Raw genomic sequence first — 22,822 nt, 5'->3', positions numbered from 1 at the left:
TCCAGGCTGGTCTTGACCTCCTAAGCCCAAGTGATCCTCCCACTTCGGCCTTCCAAGGTGCTGAGATTACAGGTGTGAGCCACCCTGCCTGGCCTCTTGTATTTTCTTGCCTCTCATTCCTCTGTGAACAGATTTGACTCTGAGCTCTTTTACTCTCATAATTCCCTCTTTCCTGTAACTTTAGCTACTGACCTTGGCTTACCCAAGGCGCTTCTGCCTCCACACCTGTCTCGGAAGTCTTCAAGCTCCAGCTCCTCCTCCTCCTAACTCCTTGACTCTCTCCATGCCTCGCAATCCAGGCGCTGGAGGGCAAGGCTCTGGCTGGTCTAGCACACCCTTCTCTGGGCACAGCTGTTTTGCTGGAGGCCATCTCAGAGGTCACTGTCCAGCCTATAGCCCCACTACCCGCTACACCTGGTCATTTCTGGTGGGATATGGCAGACCACAAGTGCAAAGCTGGAATTCAGCCATCATTTCTTGAACATTTCTCACTCCATCTCATACGATCATGAACGCCTAAGGAAGATACAGAGGAATGTCCTTAAATTGTGACTGGTGAGGTTTTTTTTGTTTGTTCGTTTTTGATTTGGGGGTCTCATTAGGGCTAAGAGTGTGGGTTATAGAGTTAGATGTCCTGGGTTCAAATCCCAGCTCTGCTGCTTGTCAGCTGAATAATACTGGTCAAGTCGCCCAGGCACAATCACGGCTCACTGTAATCTCCACTTCCTGGGCTCAGGTGATCCTTCCACCTTAGCCTCTTTGAGTAGCTGGGACTACAGGCCCGGGTCACCACACCCAGCTAATTTTTTTGTTTTTTGTAAGGACGAGGTCTCGCTGGTCTCGAACTCCTGGGTTCAAGTGAGCTTCCCAGTGATAAATGACTTTTTGAAAAGATACTGATTATGTTCTTATGTGCACCTCACATCCCAAGAAATGAAGTTAATGCCATCATTGACCTCCCATATCTAGCCTGAGTTCTTGAACCATATCACAGCTGGTCACTCAAGGCCTTCTAGACTGCCTTTCTATGCTTACCGAGTCATCTTCCCCTTTCTGTGAAATGTGGAATACTTTCTGTGAAATACCCACATTATAGGTGCTTACTAGGCTTCCTTTGAGCCATTCAGTCTCTTTTTTGCTCAAGGGATATCTTCCTTTGTTCAAATTCTACATGTACTTCGAAGACCAGCTCAATACCCTGTACTTGTTTCCTAGGGTTCACACAACAAACTACCACATTTGATGGCTTGAAACAATAGCAATTTAGTCTCTCACAGTTCTGGAGGTCAGAATCTGAAACCAGGTTGTCAGCAGGGCAGTACTTCCTCTGAAAGCTCTAGGGGAGAATTCTTGCTTGTCTCTTCCAGTTTCTGATGGCTCCAGGTATTCCTTGGCCTGTGATTTCAGGACTCTAATCTTTGCCTCTGTCTTCATGGGGCCTTCTCTGTGTGTTCTCTTCTAAAACACTTGTTGTTGGACTTAAGTGCTGTCCAGGTAATCCAGGTTGATTTCATCTCAAGGTCCCTAACCTAATTACTTTTGCAAAGCACCTTTTTCCAAATATGGTCACATTCTCAGGTTCTAAGGCTTAGGAGGAGGACATATTGGTTTTGGGACCACCATTTAGCCCACTACAATCCCCAATTCCTCTGAAGACTATCCCCTAGACCTTTCCTTTGAGCCTCTGTTCACATCTCCTAAGGCATTTTTGACATTCTAGCATAGAGTGTATTTTAGCACTAGGGCTAAGAGTGTGGGTTATAGAGTTAGATGTCCTGGGTTCAAATCCCAGTTCTGCTGCTTGTCAGCTGAACGACACTGGTCAAGTCACTTAACTCCTCTTGCCAGGGCCAGGACACAGTGAGGGGCTTAGGACACAAAATTTAAGGAGGCACTCATTCTCAGGACCTATCCTGCAAGTAAGATTTTCATGAGCTTCCTTAAATTTTGTACCTTAGGTTTCTCTTGACTTACCCTAGCCTCTGCTCTGACTCTTGTCTTGGTTTTCTAATCTGTGAAGTAGGGATAAGGACTTCCGAGCTGGAGGCATTGTTAAGAATTAAATGAGCAAAACAAGTAAAAGACTTAGCACAGCATATGGCATATAGCAAGGACTCAGTAAAGGGGAGTTGTTGTTTCTCTGACTAGACAGTAAGCTCCTGAAGAGCTGGTCTTCATGTCTCTTTTGTCTTTACATTTCTAATAACCTTAAATTGCCTAAACTTGGAAGCAACCACAATATCCTTCAGAAGATCAATGGATAAATAAAGCATCTGGACAATAGAATACTACTAATACTAATACTAATAAAATATCCAGACAATGGAACACTACTTAGTTTTACAAGGAAAGACCTATCGGGCAACCCTCTTCTGGGTTCCCTCCTGCTGCCAGGAGCTTTTCTATCTTCTGAATCAATTTATACCTAAAAAAGAAAGAAAGAAAGAAAGAGCTAACAAGTCATGAAAAGACATGGAGGAATCTTAAATTCATATTATTAAATGATCTAGTTGGTATGGCTGTCCCCTCCAAATCTCATGAAGTTGAAATGTGATCCCCAGTGTGGAGGAGGGCCTAGTGGGAGGTGATTGGGTCATGGGGGTGAATACCTCATGAATGACTTAGGGCCATTTTCACAGTAATGAGTGGGTTCTCACTCTGTTAGTTCACATAACCGCTGGTTGTTTAGAAGAGCCTGACCACTCCCTTAACTCTCCTGCTTGCTCTCTTGCCAGGTGGCACGCCTGCTCCCTCTCCTCCTTCCACCACGACTGTAAGCTTCCTGAGGCCTCATCAGAAGCCCAGCAGATGCTGGTGCCATGCAAAACCATGAGCCAAAATAGACCTCTTTTCTTTATAAATTACCTAATCTCGGGCATTTCCTTATAGTACTGCAAAAATGGACTGACATACTAAGTGAAAGAAGCCTATCTGAAAGCCTATCATATATTACTACATATACGATTTCAACATATGATGTTCTGGAAAAGGCAAAAATTTGGAGACAAAAGATCAGTAGTTTCCAAGGGTTAGGAAGGGGAGCACAGAGGAATTTTAGGGCAGTGCAATTACTCTGTGTGATGTAACCATGGGTACACGTCATTATACATTTGTCCAGACCTATAGAACGTACAACACCAGGAACGAGCCCTGATGTAAACTAGGGACTTTGAGTGATAATGACACCCCAGTGTAGTTTCATCCATTGTAACAAATGTACCACCCTGGTGGGGAATGTTGATAATGTGGGAGGCTGTGTGTGTGGGCGGGTAGGGAGTAGATGGAGGATTCTCTATACCTCCTGCTCAATTTTGCTGTGCACCAAAACTCCTCTAAACACACACACACACACACACACACACACACACACACACACACACACACACTACATTGAAAATTGCAGGTGGTCAATTATACTTGAGTGAATTAATGAACTTTGCTAAGTCTGAGGTAATTGGGTTGATAGTCTATAATCAGGCAAATAACCCAAGCTTCAAGTCCTTGGATCAAGAGTTCTCGAGCTGATTCATGCCCTTGTTTGTGGATAGTGTTTAGAAGGTTTAGGTGAAGTGCTTTGGACAGAGGGAAGGGAGCCCAAGCCTCAGAAAGTTTCTGAGGTTGGTTTTCAAATTAGAACCATGAAGGAAAGGCCCTGAAAGTGGGATACGTGAGCACTGGAAGGGTTGGCTCGTGACTGGAGAGCAGCAGCTCAAATGTGCAAAGTGGCTTTGGTCCATGTGTGTTGGTCCTACCAGGAATGGAGAGCTCCTTCTTGGTTACGCACTTGCCAGCTCCCTGGGAAGGAGATTCTTTCCCAGAACATGGAGACTATCTTGCATCTTGCCTGGAACTCTGTGAAACTCTTGGCATCGCCTGGCTTAGCTGGGTGCACCCCGAAACACCACATTTATTTGATATTGGGATAGATAGTCCTCTTTTACATTGCGGTTGGGACTCATTAACTCTCAATAAGGACCAACAATAAAGGAGGAGTTTTCTCCCTCTCTAGCAAAAAAAGTTTTTCTTTTCCTTGGATGGGCCACAGCTCCTGTAACTGATTTGCGCTCCTGGCACAGGATAGCATGTTGTGTGGTACCCTGAGGCTGGTGAGAAAGGGAACAGACTCAAGAATTCCTGGGTGGGAAGGCTCTTCCCCTGCATTTACCACAATTGCTAAAACGCTACGTTTAATAAACCAAGACTGGTCTATATTTGTGTGGAAACTGTGTATGTGTGGAATTTTATTTTATTTTTTTCCTTCAAGATGGCCATAATATGAGCCAGACTGTTGATGAGTCTAACGATTAGAAGCAGCCTCTAAATTCCCCACACAATTATGTTGGGCTCAATTTTGAGATCTTGTTCTAATAGTTCAAAATGTGTGGTGTTTATCTAGCAACCTCCCTAAAAGACTCACTTCCACCAGTGCCAAACACGTGCACTAGCCCTGCAGCTGCCCACTGCAAGGGCTGCCTCTCTAACCAACCATGGAGTTTAAGTGAAGCCGTCTGGAAGGGTGTTGGGAAGGTTCATTTTCGTAACTGCTATATTTATGTCCGTCATATCACTGTTAAATTGGCAAGCATGAGGCAGCCTTCAGTGTGGCTGAGCGTGTACAGTCACCATTCCTGGATGAGCTGTGTGCTTGGAGACAAGGAGCACAAAGAGGGTTCTTGGCTTCGGGAACTTGGCTTGATGTTTCTCTCCATCTGAGTCATGACCACCATTGCACCTGCTTCCTTTGGAGCCAAACTTGCACATTATCACCATTACTCTTTCATAGCATTAAAATTGCACTAATCTATGAAATCTGTCTTTTCCCTTTCTTTTGCTGCCACAGAATAGAGTCTCCAGGAGTCTGTGGGATGTGGGGGAGGGTGAAGAATACATTCTGGATCACTGTTTGAGAAATTTTTTTATTGCATTTGTTTTCAAGTGATTCTGGTAATGAAAGTATTATAGTTAAAGAGCAAGCAACCTTTTAAGCTGAAAGGCAATCAGATGGTAAAGGCCTCTGCTTTAGTCTGCTACATGGGAGGTGATCGTTACTCCCCTGCAAAGCTACTCTCAGCTTGTAGTATGGGATAGAAAGGCCCTTCCAGTATAGTTAGTGGTGTTCACAAAGGAACCACTGCCTTCAAAAGAGAGAAACTTGGACCTCAAGAATGAACTCATCACTTCCATTTATAGCTTATGTGAGCTAAAAGATCCTCAATATCAAGACATGGTTCCACACTCCCATTGTATCTGATTTGTTGTGAACCAGGTAATGTCCTTTTGTAAACTCTTGATGTCCAAGCAACAGGAAAGAAGCTGCACGGCAAGGACAGAACTGTCTAGACCAGGGGTTGGCAAGCTATAGGCCATAGGCTGGCCACTTGTTTTTGTAAATAAAGTTTTATTGGAACACAGCCATGCTCATTTGTGTACACATTGTCTATGGCCGCTTTTGGGCTACAGCAGCAGAGCTGAGTAGTTGCGACAGACACTGTGTGGACAACACAAACCCCAAAATGTTCACTCTGGGTCTTCACTAAAAAAAGTTTGTCTACCTCTGGTCTAGACAAATAGGCAGACGAGCCAAGTGCTGGCTAACGGTCCCCAACTCACAACGCCAAGAGCAGGACTTAGTTGGCTTTAGTTGTCCTGCACTCTGTAATTTTAAAAATCTTACAAGCCGGTATGACTAAAGCTCCTATTCACCATCCTTTGGAGCAGCAATATGGAAAGTAAAACTAGATATGAATATAGTTTATATATTATCTGGACTTTTTTTTTTGAGTCAGGGTCTCACTGTTGCCCAGGCTGGAGTGCAGTGGTGCAATCACAGCTCACCGTAGGCTCAATCGCCTGAGCTCAGAGTGATCTTTCCACTTCTGCCTCCTGAATAGCTAGGACTATGGGCGTGTGCCACCATTTCAGGCTAATTTTTTGATTTTTTTAATAGACTATGTTGCCCAGGCTGGTCTTGAACTCCTGGACTCAAGCAATCTTCCTGCCGTGGCTTCCCAAAGTGCTAGGATTACAGGCATGAGCCACTATGCCTGCCCTGGACTTCTAACGCATTGCCGGATTGCTTAAATGTGTATAAACCAGTGTCATTTTTCAAAACTTTTAATATAAATGTTGGTGGCTATTAAAGTACTGGCATTATGCTTGTGTCTATACAAAAATCTACAATGCTCAAAGCCACACACTATAGCTGTGAATGTAATCCTACTTGAGGTAAAATTCTTCAGTCTAATTGTTTTCCCAATCTTTGAAACTAGTTTTAAAAGTCACCAGAAATCTGTAGTTTAAGGCACCAAACACATTTCTCAGCTGAGCCTCCCAGTGCCAACATGCTGGACCAATTCAGTACAATGTGCCATAAATTATGACTGTGTTATCTGAATGAATGGGACACTTTCCACAATGGGAAGAATTGATACCAGGAGTTTGGGAGCCAGGCATGGGCTCTGGGTTATTTTTCATACATTGGTGATGAATTCAAGTCTCTCTCCTTTGCGGCCAGGCTTGGCCAGTCCGGTCAGGAGTGTAGGTTATGACAAAGAACAACAATAAGACCTGAAGCCATTAAGATTACAGTTTCCATAGCTCCGAGTTAAACAGCCTACATACATGCAAGACAGTTGGCTGGAACAATATTGGACAGACATGTCAGAAGGGATCTGGCGATTTCAAAATGTCATTAAGGATATTTGATGTTGGTGACAATGAAGACTACGTCTTTTCTTCTCATTTAAATATGTAGATCATAAATAACAGACATTATTGTGGATTCTACTTACAAATATGTCTTAGTAGATATGTGATGAATTGCAGCAGAAAAGTCATTCAGGCCATAGAAGCACTCAGGCTTTCTCTCGAGGCTCAGATCTGACCACCTGGCTGTGTTCTATGTCTACAGATTTAAGTGGCTAAATCTAGTTCTCTAACCATAACTCTCCTTTTACCTAGAAGAATTTACAGAGCTTGAGATAATGACTTGGGGAAGAAGGTGTGTAGTGAAAATATCACTAAGAACTTAAGGGTGATTTTTTTTTTGAGACTCGTTTTGAGCATTAGAACATATAAACCCATTTGATGAGATCTATAACAAATAACACATAAAGACACAAGGGATGACATTTTCCTTCAGTTTCAAGTATAATAGAATCATGCAGCTGAAGAAAATGACACCAATTTACATTTTTATTGAAGAATAAACATTGGCCCTGATTCTTCTTTTTTTCTTTCCTAATGCTTCATGAATTTACCTGTCATCCTTGTGCAGGGGCCATGCTAATCTTTGTATTGTTCCAATTTTAGTATAAGTGCTGCAGCAGCAAGCACAGTCCTAATTCTTATATTTTCTTTTTCTTATGCTTAAGAAGTCTACTGGCCAATGTCCTTTAGCTTTGATATACACTGTCACAGAATGCCATGTATAAATTCTAATTTAAAAGAGACCCTTAATTTTCAGAGGAGGATTTTGATAGCATGAGTTTTCAGAAAAGATGACTGGCTGTTCTAATTCAGGACTAGAAAGGTGAGCTTTTTATGGGGAGCCTGATAAAAAGTGTCCTAGAAAAGAATGAATGCGCTTAAGCCTTTCTTTGAGGAGCAGGGCTGTGGGGGCTAACGTGTCTTTTTAAAGTGAAGCAACTGACACTGTAAGCCATGTGGGAGAAGCAACCCATGTGTTCTGTGGCCAAACTGCAAATGTACATTTCTGTGCAACATTCCTGCTTGAGCAGCCAGGCTCAGATGAAGATTGAGCTGGTTAGATGATCACGGGGGAGAGGGCTGGCATGTGGGGGACACTTTAAATTACGTTCCATGAAGACATTAGACTGTCAAAGCTTAGGAAGGCCCTCACTGTCCATGGACACTGAGGTGGGGGAAGGGACCGAGGCGAACACTAGCACATGTCAGCATCAAATAGCTGCTGACACAAATTGAACATGTGCAATTTTTTAAAAAGGTGGTATCGAATAACAGGCCAACAGCCATCCCTCTCGGCATTCAGACCTCTTTCTTCTCTCCACTTTGGCTCTTTGTTGAGTCACTTCCATCAGGCAGAGTTCCATAGGATAAGCTATTTGAATCTGGTTGTATTTTGTCCAACATTTGCTTCCCTGTGGAGATAATAATCATAAAAAAATCTTCTGAGTTCTTACAGAAGAATAAGTCTTAATAATTTCTCTTCAATTGAGGCCACATTTTATCCTCCCTTTTAATATATGTGGTCACCCTCTTAAAAGAAGAGATAAATATCAAAGAAGAAAAGGCCCACAGATCTCCATGTCATGAGCTATGTGAGTGTGCACTGTCTCTGTGAGACAGTCACCTCCCCCAGCCTGCAGGATCCACATGGGGGCATGGAAATCAGGTTGGCTCAGTCCAGAGATTCACATGAGGCAGTTGCTCATCTTCAAACCTTTCTCCCAGGGTTCTGTCTTCTTTTCCACGTTTAGTTATATAACAAAAAATAGTTTTTAATAGTGGCTTCTAAAGCTACTACTGCGCCTATATATGGGGCTTTATGAAAGAAAAAAATAGAGCTAAAAATATTCAAACTTTATTTCCTACCAAAGAACCTCTAACCATGCAAGCCATCTCTCATGTACACCCTTGCTGTGGATGCCATCAAATGTTCCTGACTGAAAAGATGGCTCGAATGGCACAGAGGACACAGACTTCATCTCATAGGGCCACGTTTCTCTTAGGGATGGGCTTTACTTGTTTTTGTTTCAAGGGCATGGTGCTAAAAGAATGGTGGAGGAAGCTGTGATAACATCTCCACCCTTGTCCTCCCAAATTCCTACTAAAGCTGGAGACTGCTGGGGGTGGGTAGGTAGGGGAGGAGGTGAGGACACAGACTTTGCTTCTCTTGTCTGCATGTCTAAGCATGTTATTTCTCAGTGAGAACGGGAAAGAGGATGCGTGTTAGCTCAATCTGGATTAGTGAGGTGAGAAGGCGGCGAAGAAGCTACTGATGTTCTGGTGACCAGGATGCCCCACAGTGCACAAGCCACCTCAGGCTTCCCCAGGAATAATGTTCCTTAGCTGCCTAGCCTTCTGTCCTCTGATGTTCCTCCACCAATGGCTCTCCAGGAGGCAGGGGTCTGCCGTTAGTAGTCAGTCTCACTCTTTCCCCTATCCTTTTCAAATTTAAGGAAGCCCCAAAAAGGAAATCCTCCAAATCACCCAAGTCAAGAAAACATGGCCAGTTCTTTTATATCCCAGTGTTCTGTGCAAAACTGACACTCAATAACATTATTAACATCTACACTTAAAACATTACCTTTGGTTTCATCATCATCACTATATTTTTTGAGAGTAAGAGTTATGTTTTACATTAACTTGCCACCCAAAACAATACCAGCAGTTACTAACCTATACAGATAAAATTTTCAATGATAAATTAAATAATATATAATTTTACCAGGAATATTTCCAAGATCAATATAAGACTGCTGCAGATGTTCCTTTTCTCGATTTCTTGTGACCAAAAACACGCCAAGGAATGACAGAAAACACCTGTAAGAATAATGTTATTAAAGAACATGAAACAGTTCATGGTATTAAGTAACTGAGCTCTATCGTCTACATGATGACATGAATTCCATTGGTTTTGTTCATCCAGTTTCTCATGGTAAGCTGCCTAGAACTTGTCTTCATTGCTGTAGCCAATAATATTTGCGTCCAGAACCAAGACTTGGACAGTTTCCAATAACTTTCTGTCCCAGGTTTTTACCATCTGGGGGCTAATTCAGGCTCTAAACCCTTTGGGTAGACGCTAGGTCTCGTTTTCTACCCATGCATGCCCAGACTCATTATTGGCATGCAACACGAGTGAAAAAATAATTTATTCTTTAATTTTCTAAGAAATCTAATTGTCCTTGGCCATAAGAGTAGTCATAATTTCCAGACCTCAGAAGTTTGGCCTTGCCCAAATAATCTTATGAAATTGAATTTTTAAGATAGATGGTTTCCTACGTTGAAAATAGTCTAGGCTTAAGTTTGCAAAACAATGGTTATGCTGAATATCAGATTAAGAAGCGGCTAAGCATTAATGGGGTGCCACATGGAGCCGATGGAGGTGCCTATGCCCTGGCAGTATACTGTCAAAGTTCTGCTAGCAACGATAGCCACCAAATCTCTAAGGGGAGTTCAAGCTGGACACTCTGACATAAGAAAGGGATGCTGCCATCCTGATGTTATCATGTCCAAAGCAAGCGGCTTGCCCGTCTTGGCCTTATATTTTGGGTGACCCTAGAGGGATTGTAGTTCTCTAATTGAGATCTAATCTAGGGGTTCCCCAGGATGAGGCAGGTCTGATATACAAAAAGGCCGCAAGGTGACTATAAGGACCAGTAGATGTATCTCGACTTTGGCTGAAATTGAAAATCCCCAGTGTTTCAGAACCCTCAGAAGGATATCTAAATCACAAAGCCAAAGACACCAAGCCCTGTGTGCAGCAAGTTAAAAAATATGTTCCTCTTAGGAGTACAGGAAACTGATGTTTCTTATATTATTTTTCAATTTTCTATACCTCAGGTGCAATGCCAAAAATTCCCTATAAAACTAATAGAATTTCACATGCCTTACCTCTGAGACATTTACTCACCCAAAAAGATATATAAATACAGTGAGAAAAGCAGCACCAAGAAATTCCTGATAAAATATGATACCTGTAATAGGAATTGAAAACAAAATTGATTTTGAAGTAGGAACATTTATAATAGCTACACATTGTTTCACAAATTATGTTAATATATTATTTTTTCTAAGTAAAGTTACCCTTAAAATGTACATTCAGTAGCTCAGTTTTTAACATTTGTATGCTATACTTACATTTTAAATTATTCAAAAAGAACACAGATTTGTAGACCTTATACAATTATCGTTATGCTAAAATCAACATAATTGGCGTATCATTTGCAAACAGAGATTTCTTAGCCAGGCCAGGATTGTCCCACTGGAACATTCAAGAAAACAAAACTCTAGCGAGCATTTTCCACCTGCAGCTTAGGTCAGGGGTCGGCAGCCTGCCCTGAGAGTCTGGGTGAATTCTGGGGCCTTTTACATGTTAGGCCCACCTCGGGCCAGCTCTTGCTGCCCATGCTGTTGCTCTTGGCAATGCCTAGGGGTCTGTTGGCCTGGCCACATGCAGACTCAGGCGCTGGATCACACTCTAGCAACTGAAGTGCTACCTCAGCTCCCCTTCCCACAGCCCAGTCCCCTTACATCTTCTTCCAGTCTTCCCTTCTGGGGGAAGGAAAGCAAAGATGCATCATCTATTTTGATAGGATTTTTCTTCAATCCCCATTGGTCTCAATAATTTCTTTTGGATCTAAAGCCCCAAAGCATTCATAGAGTTTTTATTAAATAAGATATCTTTACATTGTGTATCACCTGGAATTACATTTCTGTATGTGTGTGTGGGGGGGGGGGACGGTTAGCCTTGCCAGCCAACACTTATTTATTGAGCGTCTGTGCCAAAAACTGCTCTAAGTGCTGGAGATACCATGATGAATGAGACAGAGTTCTGTTCTCAAGGAGCTTTCTCAGTACTAACCTTATCTCCTCACTTAGAGAATGAACTTCTTACAGGAAGAAGCCATGTTCAGTTCTAATGAATATTTGTTGAGTGAATGAACATTTCTGAAACATTTTTTATGTTGTTACATACTTCCTTGTAATCATTTTTATGTTTTCATGTTATTCATTTCTCTAAAGGCATTTCAAGTTGTTTCTAAATTTTTTTCTTTCATAAAGTAGCAGTGAACTCTGAGGCATACCTTGGAGATATTGTAGGTTTGGCTGCAGACCACCAATAAGTGAATATTGCAATAAAGTGAGTTGCACAATTTTTTTGGTTTCCGGTGTATATAAAAATTAAAATCTGTTATGTGTGCAACAGAATTATGTCTAAAAATGTTATAAATACCTTAATTCAAAAATGCTTTATTGCTAAAAAATGCTAATGATCATACGAGCCTGCAATGAGTCCTAAACTTTTTGCTGGTTGGAGGATTTTGCCTTGATGTTAGTATCTGCTGACTAATCAGAGGGGTTGCTGAAGGATGAGGTGGCTGTGGAAATTTCTTAAGACAAGACAAGAGTGGAGTTTGCCACATTGACTGACCCGTCCTTTCATGAAAGATTTCTCTGTAGCATGTAATAGTTTGATGGCATTTTACCCTCAGTAAAACTCCTTTCAAAATTGGAGTCAATCCTCTCAAACCCTGCCACTGCTTTATCAACTACATTTATGGAATCTTCGATACTCTTTGTTGTCATTTCAACAACGTTCCCAGCACTTTCCCTTGGAGTAGATTTCATCTCAAGAAACCACTTTCTTCGTTCACTCATAAAAAGCAACTTTCTCACCCATTCAAGTTGGATCATGGGATTGCGGTAGTTCAGTCACACTTTTAGGCCCCACTTCTAATTCTAGTTATCTTACGATTTCCACCACATCTGCAGTTAATTCCTCCACTGAAGTCTTGAACTCCTCAAAGTTAACCATGAGGGTTGGAATCAACTTCTAAACTCCTGTTAATGTGAATATTTTGACCTCCTCCTATGAATCATAAAACGTGGATCCTTTCCAGAAAGTTTTAATTTACTTCGTCTAGATCCATCCAATAATGAAAACCACAATCTATGGAGATATGGCCTTATGAAATGCATCTATTTTATTTTATTTTAAAATTTTTATTTTATTACAGAGATGTGGGGTACAAGTAAGGATTAGCTACACAAGTAGCTGCATGCAGGTCAAGTTTGGGCCACCAACTGGTTCTCACTTCCCCTGGTTTGGGATGAGGTATTCCTTGTGTTGTTATGTGCTTCCCCGCTTCTCTCCTTCCTTTCTTCCCTCCCTCCTTCCCCTGGCAGTGCCCAGCGATTGCTGATCCCCAAAATATACTTCTGAAATAATACATTTAAATAATAAGACTTGAAAGTCGAAATCACTCCTTGATCCATGGGCTGTAGAATGGATATTTTGTTACCATGCATGAAAACAGCATTCATCATCAGAGCTACTGGGTATCCAGGTGCGTTGTTAATGAGCAGTAACATTTGAAAGGGATCTTTTCTGAGCAGTAGGTCTTAAGAGTGGGCTTAAAATATTCAGTAAACTATGCTGTCAATAGATGCTCTGTCATTCAGGCTTTGTTGCTCCATTTGTAGAACACAGGTAGAGTAAGTTTAGTATACTTCTTAAAAGCCCTAGGATTTTTTGGAATGGTAAATGAGCATTGGCTTTAACTTAAACACCAGATGCACTGGATTCTAACCAGATGGTTAGCCCGTTCTTTAAAGCTCTATAGCCAGATATTGACTTCTCTCTAGCTATGAAAGTCCTAGATGGCATTTTCTGCTATTTTGTCTACATTGAAAACTCTGTTGTTTAGTACAGCTACCTTCATCAATGATTATGGCTGGATCTTCTGAATAACTTGCTGCAGCTTCTCAACAAGCACTTGCTGCTTTACTTTACCTTGCAGTTTTATGCTATGAAGATGGCTTTAAACCTCATGAACTAACCTCTCACAACTTCAAACTCTTCTTCTGTCATTTCCTCACCTCATAAAATTGAAGAGTATTAGGGCTTTGCTCTGGCTTTAGGGAATGTTGTGGCTGGTTTGATTTTCTATCTAGACCATTCAAATTTTCTCGATATCAGCAATAAGCCTGGTTCATGTTCATGCATGTGTTCACTGTGGTAGCACTTTTAATTTCTCTCAAGAACTTGTCCTTTGCATTCACAACTTGGCTAACTGTTTTGTACAAGAGGCCTTGCTCAACCTGTCTTGGCTTTTGACATGCCTTCTTCATTAAGCTTAATCATTTCTAGCTTTTGATTTAAGGTGAGAGTTGTTTGACCCTTTCTTTCACTTGAACAATTAGAGGCCATTGCAGGATTATTAAGTGGCCTAATTTCAACATTGTTGTATCTCAGGGAATAGAGAGGCCGAGAGAGAGAGAGAGAGAGGTGGGAGTGGTGCTTGGTCTGCAGAACAGTCAGAACTCACACATTTATCAATTAAGTTTGCCATTTTTATATGGGCACAGTTTTTGGCACCCCAAAACAATCAATGGCAACATCAGGGGCTCATGCCTGTAATTCCAGCACTTTGGGAGGTTGAAGTGGGAGGATTGCTTGAGCCCAGGAGTTTGAGACCAGCCTGGGCAACATAGCCAGACCTTGAACTCTACAAAAACAAAAAAAATTAGCTGGGTGTGGTGGGGTGCATCTGTAGTAGCAGCTACTTGGGAAGCTGAAGCAGAGCTCAGGAGGTGGAGGCTGTGATGAGACGTGATTTCACCACTGCATTCTAGCCTGGGTGATAGAGTGAGACTCTGACTCTAAATAAATAAATAAATAATAAATAAAATTTTAACATCAAAGATCACTGACCACAGTTTACCATAACAGATATAATAATAATGACACATTTGAAATAGTGCAAGAATTACCAAAATGTGATGCAGAAACACAAAGTAAAACATGCTGTTGGAAAACTGGTTTCCATAGACTTGCTCAGTGCAGGGTTGTCATAAACCTTCAATTTGTAAAACATGCACTGCAAAGTATAATAAAATGATATATAACTGTATATAGTTTTCCTGGTATTTTAGAAATTTTATTGTCTTTAGAATGGGTTTCTAGAAGTGGAATTTCTCTTTTAGAGTAGAAACATTAAAAACAACTGTAGGGTGGGTGCAGTGGATTTTAAGCAGGTAAAAAACATAATCTGATTTATATTTTTAAAAAATCATGTAAAGCCTGTAATCCCAGCACTTTGGGAGACTGAAGTGAGAGGAATGCCTGAGCCTACAGGTTCGAGACCAGCCTGGGAAACTTGGTGAGACCTCATCTCTACTATAAATCAAAAAAATTAGCATGGTAGCAATGCGCCTGTAGTTCTGGCTACTTGGAAGGTTGAGGCAGAAGGATCTCCTGAGCCTAGCGGGTTGATGCTGGGGTGGCCATAAGCCGGCCACGGCACTCCAGTCTGGGCAATGGAGTAAGACTCCAACAAAAAAAAAACTAAAAAAAAAAAAAACTCTATAGTTAGTTCAGTAGTATTAGGTAGTTCACACCATTGTACAACTAATTCCCAGAACTTTCTCATCTTGTAAAACTGAAATTCTATTCTCATTATGCAATTTCCCATTTCCTCCTCTCCCCAGCCACCATTTTGCTCTTTTGTTTCTATAACTTTGACTACTTTAGATATCTAATACAGGTGGGATCATACAATATGTTCTTTTTGTAGTAGCTTATTTCACTTAGCATAATGGTCTTAAAGTTCCCCCACATTGTAGCATGTGTCAGAATCTCCTTCCTTTTTAAGGTTGAATAATATTCCACTGCATGGATGTACCACATTTTGTTTATCCATTTATCTGTTGATGGGCATTTGGGTTGCTTTCACCTTTTGGTTATCGTGTATAATGCTGCTATGAACATAGGTGTATAAATATCTTTTGAAGACTTGGCTTTCAATTCTTTTGGATAAATGCCAAGAAGTAGAATTGCTAGATTATGTGGTAATTCTTTTTAAAATTTTTTTTGAGGAACTGTCATATTGTTTCCATAATGGCTGCACCATTTTACATTCCCACCAACGGTACACAAAAATTTCAGTTTTTCCATATCCCCACCACCACCTGTTATTTTCTCTTGATAACAGTAGCCATCCTGTTGGGTGTGAGATGATATCTCATTGTGGTTTTTATTTGTATTTCCATTATGATTAGTGATGTTGAATATCTTTTCACATGCTTGTTGGCCATTGTGTATCTTCTTTGCAGAAGCATCTATCCAAGTCCTTTGCCCATTTTTCAGTCAGGCTTTTTTTTTTTTTTAACTGTTGAACTGTAGGATCAAAGAGCAGAAACACTTTTAGGCTCTTGATAAAAACTAGAAAACTCAGTTCTAGGCAGCTGGTACCTTGCGTCCCAGACCGTGAGAGTGCCTGGGATACAGTAGCCTGATCAGCATTGGCTATTGCAATAAAAAGAACAAATGTAAACTTCACTAATTTAGTAGGCAAAATATGGAATCTATACATTTTTGTGGAGGCAGAGAGGAGAAGTTAATCAAGAAGCCTCGTCCATTCCACTCTCCGGTAACATCAGAGGAAGGTCTTAGACTCTCTGACTCATCAGTTACTCTGTATGCTGAGTATGAACAAACACCCAGCCCTGTTGGTCCTCCTAGAAAATCTTCACCTCTGGGCAACCACATTCTTTTTTTTTTTTTTTTTTTTTTTGAGTTGGAGTCTTACTCTGTCGCCCAGACTGGAGTGCAGTGGCCGCTCCCGGCCACCGCAGCCTCGACCTGCTGGGCTCCGGCGATCCTTTCGCCTCAGCCTTCCAAGTAGCCAGAATTACAGGCATGCGCTACCACGCCCGGCTGATTTTTTGATTTATTGTAAAAATGAAGTCTCGCTGCCCAGGCGGGTCTTGAACCCGCGGGCTCAGGCAATCCACTCACCTCAGCCTCCCAAAGGCGCGGGATTACAGGCTGAGCCACCGAGCCCGGCCACATTCTTTATTCACATTAATATTAACGACTAGGCTGTGTGTTATTCCTATAACTCTTTTCAGCCTTATTTCCTTTTCCAATAGTTTGAGGACACACCAATATGCAATCTTTTCTCTCTTTTATTAACAAGGATAAAATACTAAAGGAAAAAAATTAAATGTCATGGGATATAATCCTCTTTCTTTCTTTCTTTCTTTCTTTCTTTCTTTCTTTCTTTCTTTCTTTCTTTCTTTCTTTCTTCTTTTTTAAATTTGAGTTGGAGTCTCACTCTGTTACCCAAGCTGGAGTGCAGTGGCACACTCACGGCCACCACAGCCTTGACCTGCTGGGCTCAGTTGATCCTTCCGCCTCAGCCTTCCAAGTAGCTGGAACTACAGGCATACACCACCACACCCGACTAATTTTTTGGTTTATTGTAGAGATGAGGTCTTGCCAAATTGCCCAGGTTGATCTCAAACCCATGGGCTTTGGCAATCCTCTCACCATGGCCTCCCAAAGTTTTGGGATTATAGACATTAGCCACTGCGCCCGGCCTAATCTTTTTCTTTAAATATAAGTTTCAATTTTGTGAAACAGAAAATTCATTCATTACTTTAAAAATTGCTCACTGACAGTCACATTGTTTTCTATGAAATAAAAAAGATGTGACGATTAGGAAACAGATAATTCTGAATTACTTCCAGTGTACATATACTGAGAACTCCCAAGAAGGTGGCAAACACATCATACAAGTCAATGAACTAGAACATATCAGTACCAAATTTAGAAATGATATGCTTGAATCTACTATATTTTGGTTTGGACCAAGTTTCAAAGTGATACGTTTTTGTTTTAACACCATCATGTCTGTCATATTTTTGAAAATTGTTCATAAAAACGTAAGCTGCAATAGTAGAAAAATAGAGTCCAGACAGAAAAATAGTAGAAAAATAGAGTCCAGACAGTGAAAATAATAGTTTTAATTCTTGTCTGTCAAGCCTTCATATGGTACACGGAATTCAATGTTGTACCCTACTCTCCAATCAAGCTACTGAAGGGGACACAGGGAAGACTTAATGGAATTGGAGATGTCTGGGCCAGAGACAAGACTCAAGCCACTGTGATTATTGGAGGGGTTGGCAAGGGAAAGACTCCAGAAAACAGAACTTGGATATGTGTATTGAGTTCTCAAGGAAACGAATTTCACCTTCAATGTGAGAAAATACTTCCTAATAATCAGAACTCTCCAAATAATGAGAGTGATCCAAAACAGGACTGAGCCGACTAGGGAGGCAGAGCCCTGGGGAGCGTTCATACAAAGAACAACCTGTCCTAGAGGATGTCATGGGGGAGATTCAGACACCACAGGGAGGCTGTGCAGTTCCTTCTAAGCTAAACATTCCTGGATTCTCTCACTTACTCTGAGACAAACTTCATTTATGCTTGGAACTACTAACTATATATAGAATACCCAAACTCACCCGCAGTAATGGCACTGGTTGTAAAGAAAATATGATTAACAGGCACCACCGTCGTTGTGTTGTAGAGTTTCGTGGCTTGATTCAGGAACCTAGAGCAGAAGGCACTTACTGAGCGGCTCTGGCTTTCAGAGACCTCAGCAATAAGTTCACGATCACTCCAAGAAATGCATGTTCTTTAGCTACAACTACAAAGGAGAAGGAAGTGCAGTGCAAGGGCATTTCCAATCAGCAGTCATAGCTCATGTGCATCTGATGTATGAGATCAGATGTCAGGTTTTATGGTCTGTTTAAACCAACAACAGTAACAATGAAAAGCAATTAATCATATTCCGAGGCCACAGAAGTTTGAGTTGGAAGTGATTCAAGCTGCTGGACCAGTATCACACTGGGGCCGATTCATTAGGATAGATCCTAGAATCTGTTAAATATCATATCTGGGGAATAGTATAGCTATCCATTGACATGCCACGTGCCAAGAAAGAAGATGGAGAAGCAAAGGAATGTTTAATGTTTCTAAAACAATGCTCAGCCTTCCAGCTGCAGAGCACATGTGGGAGCTCAGCGTCTCTCTCTGGCCACCAACGTGAATTGAGGTTCCCATAACTGCACAATAGTCTGTCAAGGGCTAGACTATTTTTCAAAGTGGTGAATTGTGCTGATATTACTCAGGTGCTTTAAGAAAGAAAGCACTAATGTTTAGGTCCTACTCTAGAGCAATTGAAGAAAAAAACATTATGGGAAAAACCCAGGGGTAGGGGTGTGTGTGTGTGTGTGTGCACTTACACACACACAGGCATATGTAGGTATACATACATGCATGTGTATAAACAAATGTCTTCAGGTAGTTTTAATGGACAACCAGGTTCTGAGAACCACAGTTCTACAGTGTGATGGGTGCAGGAACTGAAATAAGGGTAATAGGATATAGTTGACCTTCATTTGTGTCTGCTGTCCAAGTTTATAAAGCATGGTATAGAGATAATGACACTCATCACCAAATCCCAAAGGATATTGTAGCAGTAACAATTAATTCAGAAGAAGAAAAAGAAAAGAAACAAAATAGCAAGGTTCAAGTATTAGAAACATACTCAATCTTATAAGGAAATAACAAAACATTGAGTTTCTGCAGTAACTCACCACAGACTTTGAAGCAGGTCCTAGATTCAGCTCATTATACCAATTAGCCTTTACTTCTAACACCTACAGAAAGAAGCACTCTTGTTCTGAGTATGAGCTCTGATTTCCCAGCTAACACAGGAATGGTGCTTTTTGCATAGGATTTTGGGGTAGACAGAAAACTTTCGGGTTGACTCAAGAAAGCCTAGCAGACAAAGGCAGAATCCCAATGTGAAATGGAGGGGAAGTGATTGGAGCAGATGGGGGTGGGGGGGCAGGAAGAGCAGAAATTAAAAATGTTCCATGTCACCACTATTAGGCCCCAAGAGAAACATAAAACAATCATTCTGCAATCCCAGGGGTACGAAGAAAATTCTGGCCAAAGATGCAAAGTTCTGGGGAAAGGATTTCCCTCCGGCCAAACGTCTGGTTTCGTCCATCTCTGGGCAATTAATGAGCATGAGCTAAGAAATAAAGGTGAAAGGTTCATGTATATCCTATATTTAGAATGAAATCCTGGATGTAGACCTGCCCCTTTGATTTATTGCTAATGACAACCTGTGTATGATGGATATTAATTACAAGCAGAAGAGCATCAGGAAAGTATCAAAGCACACTTAGCTGGATTAGGGCTGCACTTTAGAACTCACAAGACATGAAGGCAATGCTCAGTAAAAACTCATTATTGGATGCAAAGGACAAAGCAAGGCATGTTGGCTGAGGATAAGCTATAGGCCCTTCTACTCTTAGAAATCAGTCGGAGCTAATTTTAATTGTCATCTGAAGCCAATAAAGATGAATGCTTCGAGAAGTGCAGGAATGTTGAAAGATTAGTGAGTATGTAGAAGCTAACTTACTTGACTTGGAAAACACAAGATGCTACCATGATGATAAACATGATATAGAAGATGGGATAAGTTAGCTGCATTTTATCCGTCACAGAAAAAGTGATCATGCCTGAGACAGCTTTTACTGAAATAACAGTCAATGAAGCTGAAAAAGAAAACAAAAAACACATAATACATATTTGACACAGAATTACGGATAAATATCTTATGTTTACGTGCAGAGTTGCAAATACACCAATTAGGCTTTAAGAATGAACACAGGTGTGAGAGGTATAGGGGAGGACATGACATTGATCAAGCAGTAGGCCTGTTGCTCTAGCTGTGCTGGACTTGAAATTCACTTAAATCAGCTAAAGATCTGCTGTGTGACTGGGTACTTTTAAATCTTTGGAGCAAGAAGCTTATTTTTTAGCTATAACTGTTGAAAGAATGTGGCAGAGGTTCTAATTACTAGTAGATGGGACAGGTGAAGAAGTGAAGATAAGAAAAGTCAGATTGTCCATGTAACATTCATGGGAAAATATTAAACTATCCTAAAAAAAATTAAAACAAATAGGTCAGAAGACTGGAAAGTGAAAAGAAACTTTACTAAGAGTTGTACCAAGTCATCACTTCTCAGCCTTCTGATTAGGATCAAGTGAGTTGCACTAAGTCTGTGTATGAGCCTTTTTGTTAGTAGATGCTTAGAAGTTTCATTAAAAATATTTTTTGACAAAGACAATAATTGGAAGCAGGATCAGAGCTGAGTATTCATTTCTCAAAGCCAACTATACATCTAAGAGTTACATAAGCAGTATCTGTTTTTTTTCTAGGCTAAAGAGGAATCCATTGCTTATGAGAACAAACTTCTCATAGGTTCGGAATAGCAATTAAGAAAAAGGAGTTTGAAAGTTTTTATCACTAGAGTAATGGTAAAACCACATTTCTGTAGGAAGAATATACTGCTTTCTGTCTTACGTCCCTTGAAATTACTGTTGTAAATAATCCCATAATTTAGCTAAAACCCACAGAAAGTTAAAAAGTAGTTTTTACATGAAATCAAATAATTCTAAGTCAAAGGCAATGTAAAGGAGAAATATTCCCTTTGTTGCTGCAGATCTACCTGGTCATAACATATCTGAGCTTTCTTCCTTTTATATGAATATGTTTAAAACAGCAAATTATGGCCAACTAGGAAGAACCTCCTATAATTTCCTTTTCCAAAAACTGAAAATACACTTTAAGTTGAGGGGTACTAGGACATATTTCCAAATGAGGCATTTTATCTTGGGTAAAAATAATAAACAATAGAGGAGATCTGACAATAAATTCTAAAAACAGACTCCCAATCTGAACAAAGAGAACCTCACAACCAGGTCCCTCTCCATCTTAAAATGTCTTTCAACCTGATCCTTTTGCATATTTCTGACTGATTATGGCAATAGTCACATCTTAGTAACCTAGGAATTTTAAATATCTGTAGAGATCTGTATGTCACCTGATGGTTTAAATTTGTAGGCTAGCTCTTAAGGGACCTTGATTTCCTTCTAAACACTTTGCCTGAAATCAGAGCACAATGTGGTTGGTCTTGTGGTCTGAGCAGCCAGGTTTCCCAAAGGGACAATTAATGGAGAAGGCGTTGAACACACTGGCCCATTAGTCTCGGAACCTCAGAATTGCAAAGGACCTTAAAGGTCATCTAATTTACCCACATATCTGATTTTAAATTATACTTAAACACAGAACAACACTAGAGTTTTCATTAAGTTGTAAAACAATCAATTTTTACAGTTAATCATTATATTTTTAAAGCATGTACAAATGCCAAATGATTAATCACTATTTATTTTAATTCTGCAAGCTATTTCTAGGCTGGTATTGAATATGTCTAATTCTTTTTTGAGGGGGTGGATGGTTGATGAAGACAGATGGAAATACAAAATTGTAATGTGGTATCATCCTAATGTTGTACACATAAAAATAGAAAACACTTATGTATGCACAGAAAAAAAGGCTAGAAGAAATGACATCAAGATACTGTCAATGGTTATTTCTAGCACTGGGATTATGAATAAATTTTAAACTCATTTTTTAAAAATCTATAAAACTATGCATGTTCATTTAAAAAAATTGGAAAATGTGGAAAATCCTGGAAAGAAAAACTAAAATCATTTGTAACCTCAGCACTCAACCCAAATCATTTTTAACATTTGGACACATAGTTATTTTCCTAACTGTAAGTAAGAATATATCACAGCATGTGAATCATATGGAATACGCTACTTAGGAGCCTGTTTTCCAAATATATACTACTTTGGAACCTATTTACCAAAGTATTTTATTGGCTATAAAGAATGCTTTTGTATGAATGTACAACTTATTTAGACAATTTCCTACTTTTGTATATTTAAAGTGTATCCATTTTTTTACTATTAAAAATGAAGCTGTGACGAATATTCCTGAACATAAATCTTTGTGTATCACTCTACCTATTTCCTTAGGAAAATCACCCAGAGGGGAATTACTGTGTTGACAGCCACTGTGAAGGTTTCTGAAATATATCAGCAAACTGCATTCCAGAGAGTATCAGTTCCACTTTGTCGTATTGTGCTACAGTATGCAATTACACAGATTTTTATATTTGTCTTTCTCTATTTTCTTAATTATCAACAATATGCATATATTCTTTTCATCATTATAACACCATTTTTTTCCAAGCATGTGCTGACCCATTTTTGAAATTTATTCTGTTGGTTCTTAGTTCTTCATCAATAGCCCCTTCCAAAAATTTTCCTAAATCGTCATTGATATTTTCTTATTAGAGCCATAAATATTTTATTTATTAATTTGGTTCTGATAACCAG

The 22,822-nt window shown here is 40.2% G+C and overlaps 1 protein-coding gene across 2 annotated transcripts; it reads right to left on the bottom strand.

The window, feature by feature from the left end:
* Positions 1-1,936: 1,936 nt before the first annotated feature.
* NIPAL2 (NIPA like domain containing 2) lies at positions 1,937-20,120 on the bottom strand. Of its 2 annotated transcripts, XM_021712126.1 has the most exons (6): positions 19,989-20,023; positions 18,016-18,104; positions 10,616-10,679; positions 9,431-9,525; positions 8,014-8,120; positions 1,937-2,425 (listed from the first exon to the last, which is right to left on the bottom strand). In XM_021712126.1, exons 1-6 carry the CDS (start codon positions 20,015-20,017, stop codon positions 2,420-2,422), a joined length of 390 nt encoding a protein of 129 aa, XP_021567801.1. In that variant the 5' UTR covers positions 20,018-20,023; the 3' UTR covers positions 1,937-2,419. The 2 variants fall into 2 exon arrangements, with proteins under 2 accessions (XP_021567801.1, XP_008055846.1); XM_008057655.1 differs by lacking the exon at positions 1,937-2,425 and having other exon boundaries at positions 6,009-8,120; positions 19,989-20,120.
* Between the last annotated feature and the right edge of the window lie 2,702 nt (positions 20,121-22,822).

The sequence above is a fragment of the Carlito syrichta genome, unplaced genomic scaffold, assembly GCF_000164805.1.
Source record: "Carlito syrichta isolate Samal-C Ts95f unplaced genomic scaffold, Tarsius_syrichta-2.0.1 Scaffold303102, whole genome shotgun sequence".
NCBI lineage: Eukaryota > Metazoa > Chordata > Mammalia > Primates > Tarsiidae > Carlito > Carlito syrichta.
The sequence above is the reverse complement of the archived record's forward strand: the minus strand, read 5'-3'. Positions and strand labels throughout refer to the sequence as shown.

Excerpts from the sequence above, each read along its gene's own strand:
- NIPAL2 (XM_008057655.1), bottom strand. The coding sequence starts at position 20,086 with ATGATCACTTTTTCTGTGACGGATAAAATGCAGCTAACTTATCCCATC. Across the intron at positions 10,680-18,015 it reads AACCAGTGCCATTACTGCGG|GTATCATATTTTATCAGGAA; the intron begins GTGAGTTTGGGT and ends TTCCTATTACAG. Across the intron at positions 8,121-9,430 it reads TGATCTTGGAAATATTCCTG|GGAAGCAAATGTTGGACAAA; the intron begins GTAAAATTATAT and ends TTATCTCCACAG.